General features: G+C 39.1%; 1 protein-coding gene across 1 annotated transcript; it reads right to left on the reverse strand.

Moving 5' to 3' along the window:
* Positions 1–1,059: 1,059 nt before the first annotated feature.
* Positions 1,060–3,008, reverse strand: LOC139729866 (uncharacterized). Its single transcript, XM_071640793.1, has one exon. It carries the CDS (start codon positions 2,846–2,848, stop codon positions 1,475–1,477), a length of 1,374 nt encoding a protein of 457 aa, XP_071496894.1. The 5' UTR covers positions 2,849–3,008; the 3' UTR covers positions 1,060–1,474.
* Between the last annotated feature and the right edge of the window lie 5,113 nt (positions 3,009–8,121).

Consider the following 8,121-nt stretch of genomic DNA (forward strand, 5'->3'; position numbering starts at 1 on the left):
CAGGTAGGTGAGCAGCTGTAAGCCAGATGTCCTTACTAATACACCATTCCCAAATATCAATGGCCATTTGATTACATTCAGGAGATTTTGTGCCACCCATATTGTTCAGATATGCGACAGCCGTTATGTTATCTGCTCTAACAAGTACATGATTGCTCCTTTTCTCTGAGCAAAAGGCTTTTAGCCCATGACTAACTGCTACCATTTCTAGCAGGTTAATTTTATTCTGATTTGCCTCTTTCAACTCATCACTATTCCATCTGCCACCTGTTGAAGTGCACAGATTTGTTGCCCCCCAGCCTTTACCACTGGCATCTGTGTGGATTTCCACATCTGGTTTTGCCCTCTGCATTGGGCTAAACTGTGACTCAAGGTTCCATATCCACCACTGAATTTCATGGATGCTTTCTCTTGATAAGGTCATATGCCTATCGAAATGTCCCTTGTTCCTTGCAAGGGCAAGAATCTTGTCTTTCTCTAAGGCTCTATAATAGAGAGGGCCATATTGTACTGCTGGGAATGATGCCACTAGTTGTCCAATAACCTTTGCAACTGTTCTGATAACAGGTTTCTCAGTAGCCAACAGTTCTTTACAAGACTGCTTTATGTTCTCCTGTTTTTCTTTTGGAAGACTAACACTCATATCCAGAGTGTTCAGATTGAAACCCAGAAAGGTAATCTCATGAGTAGGCTCTAAAACTGATTTTTCAGGGTGAACAATAAACCCCAAATTTGATAGCAACTTAGTAGTTGCGCTCACTGCTGCCTGCATTTCCTCGGCAGTTTTTGCAATGATAAGTGTATCATCTAGATATGCAATTACAATGTGGCCCTGCTCCCTGAGCGTTGCCAAAACAGGCTTTAGCAGTTTTGTAAAGAGCCTTGGTGCTGAACTAAGCCCATTGGGAAGTGCTTGAAATTGCCATAACCTTCCCTGCCATGTAAATCTCAGGAATTTTCGAGAATCTGGGTGGATAGGAACCGTGAAGTATGCGTCTCGGAGATCGACTGAAGCTAAATAATCTCCCGGAGAAATAAGCGGTATAGAGAGCTGTCTTGATATTATCCATCTTAAAATGCTGATACAAAATACTCTTGTTTAATTCTGTCAAATCCAAGATGACCCTGAGGCCGCCATTCTTCTTTGGCCTTGTGAAAATATTTGATATGAATTCCCCTTCTACATGTTCACATGCTTCTATGACATTTTTCTCAACCAGCTTGTTGATTTCTTCCTGAATCGAGGCCATTTCCTCAGAATTTCTTTTGAATTCATGAAGGGGTTTTTCCCTACAAGGGGGATATTTAGCTGGGTCAAATTCAAGCTTGTAGCCCTGTACAGCTTGCAAAATATATGTATCAGATGTAAGCTCTCCCCAGTTGTGCATATGTAGCTTCAGTCGACCTCCGACTGCAATATCATTGACATTAGATGTTATTGTCTCCCTTACCTCATCACTGTTTGGGAGTTGCTCTATTTCATCCTGCCCTGCCCTTGGCCGAGCTTCCGGTACTGTGGGGCTTGGCGTCCCTCTCGAGACGCTGTCGGGGTAAACGTATGGGGAGCTTGTGGGGTCCTCTTCCTCCACTGGTTTCGTTGGCCTAAAAAAGGCCTAGATGTGCTCCCTGACGAATCCGCGTAGGATGTCCGCGACACCCAACCAGCTTCCTTGTATCTGCGTTGAGACCCTTGGCTTGGGTAGGGGTGATAGGCCGGCTTGGGTCTTTTAAACCCGCCTCTCATCACTCCGGCCGCCGCTTTGTGCTGGTCTTGCAAGTCCTTTACTTGCTTGCCCAAGTCATCCCCAAAGAGATACTTGGTTACTGGGTTTGTTGGTTTGCAGAGATGAGTAAATTTCGTGTTCAGATCCGGCTTGATCAATTCTTTACGAAGAGCATTCATCTCAAAGTTTGCGTTGCACAACAAAGCTAGAACGTCTTGCTGTTCGGGAGATATGTTGCTTGGATCGAGCAGGCTGACATAAGCCGAGATACCTCTTGTTAGGGATTTTTGGACCCTCTGAAGTTTCACATCCTTCGTACGAACAGGGGCAGAGAGGTTGTCCCAGATCGTCTGATTCACTTTCGGGGTGTCGATCCCTCGACAGTTCGACGGCACTGGGTATTTGCTACTTGTCTCATCGAGCACTTTCTCTTCCAGATGATGGCTCATCAAGTAGTTGACAGAGCTTGCTAGCTCCTCATCAAGAGGCTGTCCAATATCTGATGCCACCGCAAATTTAGCAGCAAAAGCTGGTACTGTCTGTGCTTCTGCCCTATCCACGCACGACTCCAGCTCTGAGCTATGCCCTGCACTCAAGGCATGCACCATGTCATCATCCTCAATATCCATTTCTTCTGTATGTGCCAAGTCATAATCTGCACTAACGCTAGAAGCAGAGGCTGAATCACTTCCACTGCGATCAAGATGTCGGTCTGGCTGTGCATGTCCCATGCCTGCCACCCCTTCCCTTTTACTGGGAAGAGCCTCCATGAACTGACAGAGCAAGCCTTCGAGTCTATCAAGACGACTGTTTACGGTCCCAAAGTTATCATTTGTCAACTTTGACGAGTTAGATTTCGTAGCAATCCGAGGCCGAGTCGCCGCTACCGCCGCGCGGTCGCCAGCCTCCATCACCGCCGGTACTCCCCGTCCACGGCCCGTGTTAGCAGCCGTACCTTTCGCTGCCGCTGCGCGGTCAGCTTGGCTAGCACTCACCGCCTGTTGTGACTCCATTGCTGCTCTGTTTTCGCCCGAAGATTCTGCCGCTGCGCGGTCAGTTTTCTTCTCTTTGTTTTCTTTTTCCGCGGCCACGCCAGCGGATCTTCTATCCTTCTGTTCTTTCATTATTCTGATAAGTCCGAAAGGAAGAATTTCCGCGAAATTCTTGAATATTCGAGGGTTGTGAAAAATCCTTTTCACACACACAAAACGCGCCAACGAATTGCCACACACGTGACCAGCGGGATCTCATATTACACCCGATGAGACATGTAGTCTCGATCGGAGACTTACGTAATAAAATGCCATTTTTATGTCTACCTTCCCAAGATGAAAAATTCATTTTCCTTTAAGACCTTTTCAAAGCAATAGAAAAACTGAAAGACAAATTGATAGTTCATCACTATAGCAAAAAAAAAAAAAAAATCAGCAGAAACCAATTTCCATTAACAAATATATATGTATTATCCATCTATCTATATATATATACATATATATATATATATATATATGTATACAAAATGCATGACAAAAATAGATGAGAAAATACGGGAAGTAAACACAAAAACAAATAGAAGCTTTCTTATTGCATCCAGTTACGTGAAACACCTTGCATATTCAAAACTACTTTACACCTAATTCCATAAGACAAACCATCATTGTATAGCACTATCACATTTCTACATGAATGAACAAGAATTTGATGTCTCTACACATACACAAGCTTTTAAAACTCCCTTCTTTCTAACGACGCAAACATTTGTTGGCACAATGAAGTGTTTGTCTGGTTTGTCTGTTTCTTTAATTTGTCTGTCTGTCAGCCTGTCTATGTGTCTGGTGATTTTCCTGTGTGCCAAGAGAGAGTGGGAGGGTATTGAGAGAGAGAGAGAATTCACTAGGGAGGTGGATAACAACAGTGTCAAGAGATGAAAATATCTACTACAAGATGATGAAATGTCACGAGAAAAAATGAAACACGATGAGGCACCTGATAGTTGGTGTTTTTTGTGGCCACACATCACGAGACTCATAGAAGGTCACACACTTTGATTCCCATTTGCCCCTGAAGACATGTTTTAGTCCGAGATGGCTTGTTTTTTTATTAGTTTCTGTTATTTCTTGAACGAGTAATCGCTCTTCTTTTATATATCTGTAAATAAACTATATCACATACATGTGGTATTTTTTGTATAGTCCTTGTATACTCACATTTTGGTGTTTTAATCTCCCCATCCCATAGCTGAAGAGGGTGCAGAAGTAAAGTACCAATGTACAATATGTATATTCTACAAAACTTAGGCAGTCAGGAACAGCAGTATTCTAACAGTGAATTGGTCATGACTCAAATACGCTTTGATAGGGTGATCCAAGTTCCAAGATAATCTGATAATCCCTCCATAGCAGTGGCTGTAGTTTCTAAATCACTCTTTGTCTCACAAGCAATAAAGAATGAGTCAGTTCTCTATGAATAGACCCATACTTCAAAGCCTGGTTTTCTGCAGAAGTAACTTTAACAGCAGTAGGATTTTGCATTTATTAGTTGATTGGATGAGGAACATCCAGTTTTGATGTAAAGTTCTATCATTTGAAGAAGCAGAGAATCTCTTCTTTTGCCATTTGATTATTTAACTCTCCCTTCAGTTGGGTAACAAAAAACATACCTATTTAATTTAGCATACAATTAATCAATAACTTCATTTATCTATCAGACCTATCAACAGAAGTATAAACAGAAATAGATGTAAATTAACCCAAATAGAACAGCACATATTGGTGTAAATGAATATGCACAAATAGAAAAGCACATAATAAATACAAATTGTAAGAAATTGTAAGGGTGAAAGCTGAAAGTAGATTTGCCAAAAAGTAAGAGTGTAGAAAGTCAGGCCGAGAGATGTTGAAAGAAAGAGAGAAAAAAAAAATGTTCAACATTTTTTAAAGGTAAAGTTATGCATGTGAGAAAAAGAAGTGTGAAAGAAAGTAAAAATATGTAAAAGGAAAAAGAAATAAAACTTATCTCTTCCTAGTTATATTACCTCTTTATGATGATATATTGAAACTATGAAAAGTCATGTTAGTATAAAGACCACATTTAACGGTGGCTGAAAATGCTACTAACACATCAATTGAGATCGGTAGACTGCATTAGCCAAAAAGCAAAAAGGAATATATACACAGGTAGAAAAATTTGGGGAATATTGAATTAACACCTATATGAAACCAAAAACTAGGTATCTTAAGTTAGAGTTGAGAATGCAGTGATGATATTGAGGTTTTTTTGAAAAAATCAGAAATCAGAAATTTCAGGTGATTTTGATATATGAAAATAGCAAAATGTGTACTGATTTAAGGGGAAAAAAATCTGAAATCAGATTCAAATCTACAGAATATCATGCCTAAGAATGTCAAGTGAGACGGACAATATGGTATAATAATCAAAGAGAAACACTGCTGAAATCTTGTATGACAAAAACTCAAATGAAGTACGGCAAGAAGAAGAAGAAGAAGAAAAGAGAGAGAGAGAGAGAGAGAGAGAGAGAGAGAGAGAGGGAGAGAAGAGAATATGTGACAGAATGCTTGGAAGTGAAATACAATCTTGCTGCAATCTTACAGTGTGGATCTTTTTTGTAATCTATAAGTAAAGAGTTTCATTGCAAAATGAGTTAAGCGCCTTTTTCAAACATTTCAAAGTAAGTTCATCATCAGATAGAGCAAAATGAAACCTTTCAGTAATACCTCACTTGTAACATAACAAGGAATATTCTATAAGCTACGATTAAAAATATCCTGTATTTTCTTATCATTTTCTTTGTTTTTAGAAGCTTTCATCACAAATACGTCAACTCAACAAGAATGGAGTTAGCTCATTTTGCGATAAAAGTCTTTAAGTGTTTCTGACTAAGTTCCTATGGGATTGACTTTACATCCAGGAAAGAGGCCTATCTCTTCTATAATTCAAAAGATCAAAAAAAGTACAGCCCTGAAACCGGTTCCAAATTTTAACAATATACACCGTTTGTCTATATTTCTCTCTTTCCCCAATAATGAATGAAATCAAGGTGGAATAAATCCGGTTCAAGGATTTTTATAAAGACATCCAGGGGTCATATGTCATCACAAAGAATCTCCAAAGATTACATTATCAAGATGACCCCTAAATTAACTGTGACATGGTAACCCTTCTCAAGTCTCCGTCACTGTAAGGGACCCTGTGATGGCTGGAAGGGGAAATGATATCACCAGTCTTTGGCATCAAGGACTATATTAGCTACACAGAGGAGACTTATGCCTTCTCAAATGTAATTGGCAGGAACTTAAGTCACCAGAAGGTATCATGTATTTCTGGGTTATATTTTTCTTCTATCATCTCAAATCCTATTGGTCATCAGATTACTCAGTCTTGTTCCTATCTCCCGAGGAAATCAACTCAAGAGATGTTTTTCCGAGAGTTATTGGGGTCGACAAAAGGACATCAATTTTCCAGAGAGTATGGATAATAGTATTGTTGTCTTCCTTTCCTTGCGGAATTTGAATCACATGAACTTGGAAAGTTTTCCCAGGAAGCTGCTACACATGACTAATATACAGGGCCCCATTTCATAACAACTTGCTGTGATAGCAACTCTCGTGACATGGCAAGTGTAATGGCAAGTGTCGTGGAAATGACAAGAATTCAGCTTCCTGATTGGCTGTTGCGAAGAGAAGTTGTCATTCCAGCAAGAGTTGCTATCCTAACATCTTTAAAGAAATGGGACCCAAGTCATTTGCCCTGTGATAGAGTTTTGGGACAATTAAACATTAAGTAATACATATATGTATAATGGGAAAACTGCTTCAATATACAAAATACATGGCAAGAACAAGAGCAGCAACAAAAAGTCCTCATCTAATGTATTTCAGAGAATGACATTTGGTGAAAAAAAAAAGCTTCAGTGTCGATCATGAAGGATTATTGGTATAGGTTGCATATCACTCGACATATTCTTTGCTTTTTGCGATGGTTTTATTTCATAAATTCAGAAGTTTACTGATATTCCCGAACTACTAACATGCATAAAACTGAGAAAAGTGCTGTGATATTGTCTCCTAGGTGAAAAGAGACAAATCATCTTTGTCGTCTTTTGATCAGTGACAACACTTATATCTACACCCATTACTATATTTTTTCTCTCATGGAAGGAACCATTCCTAAACTTGTTTTTACAAGTCTTCATTCATAGGATATTATAGTTGTATGCTTGTGATTTCACTACACACTCTTTCAAACAGAAAGAGTTTCTTTTTTTTCACTAAAACTATGAAATCTTTGAACTGCACCTGCGATACAACTGTCCAAGCACAAGTTGAATTTCAAAGCAGGTTACTAATCTTTGGAATCAGTCCTTTCTTCTGTGCTTGCCATATTCATTAACATCCACCTGCTCCCCCCCCCCCCCCCTAAAAAAAAGAAGAGGCTATTCCTTCCCAAAGTCTAAAACTGTATGACTGAATGCCCGTGGGGAGAACCTCAAACTTTCCTATTAATTTCCTCCGAGAGTAATAAAAATTATTTCACAGAGGAGCGGTTGACTGTCCAGCTCTATGAAGGGAAATCAGGTACTTATCACAGGTTTCGTGCAGGGGTAATTGAATCTTTAATAAGCATTTTCACAGGAACGTACTCATTTGGAAATAAATGAAATGGAGGAGAGACCTCCCAGAAGTACCTGTGTTGCTACAGCAATGCATTAAAGTAATTTCCTCTTATTTCCCTGTTGAGGTGAATGGCATTGAAAATCTCAAAGGGTTGCAACTATGGCTTTCTATTCATAACTGTGTATTTTTATTCTTGTTTAATGAAATAATGCGATACCTGCAGACAGGTCTTTTGGATCACTACACTTTCTACCGATTTCATTAGACTTGGTACGGAGAATGAAGAAAAAATAATTTTCATGATCGATGAAAGTTTTAGACAAAAGATGAGGAAAGTTAGATTTATAGTCTACAGTATGTAAATGATACTTGGCATTTATTTTTTGCTGGAACACTGTTAGTTCATTTCTTCACAGAAAGATACTTTCAGGTATGATATCTTGAAGGCACTCCAATAAATCATTCCCATGTGCAAACATTTCTATAAAATAAAGACAAATTACTCCAATTACCACGTAATATAGTAAAATAATATATGCTAATATTCTTATGAACACTATTTGAAGTAACGGATGAATGCTCACTGATAAAAATGTACTCTGTAGGCTATGAGCATGGTGTTTAGTTAAGCCAAAAATAACTGACTGGTGAAATGAAACAGCCATATGTAAGATGGCAAATTTTATGACCTTCCTCTCTATGTTTTGTGTTCTTTTACTTAACCCATCACCTTCTGCACCCTTCTGGGCCCTGTATAAAGTATA

This window comes from Diadema antillarum, unplaced genomic scaffold (assembly GCF_040938485.1).
Source record: "Diadema antillarum isolate AM-2024a unplaced genomic scaffold, OU_Dant_1.0 scf00000020, whole genome shotgun sequence".
Lineage (NCBI taxonomy): Eukaryota > Metazoa > Echinodermata > Echinoidea > Diadematoida > Diadematidae > Diadema > Diadema antillarum.

Bases quoted from the DNA above. Each gene is read 5' to 3' on its own strand.
- LOC139729866 (XM_071640793.1), bottom strand. From the start codon at position 2,848: ATGAAAGAACAGAAGGATAGAAGATCCGCTGGCGTGGCCGCGGAAAAA.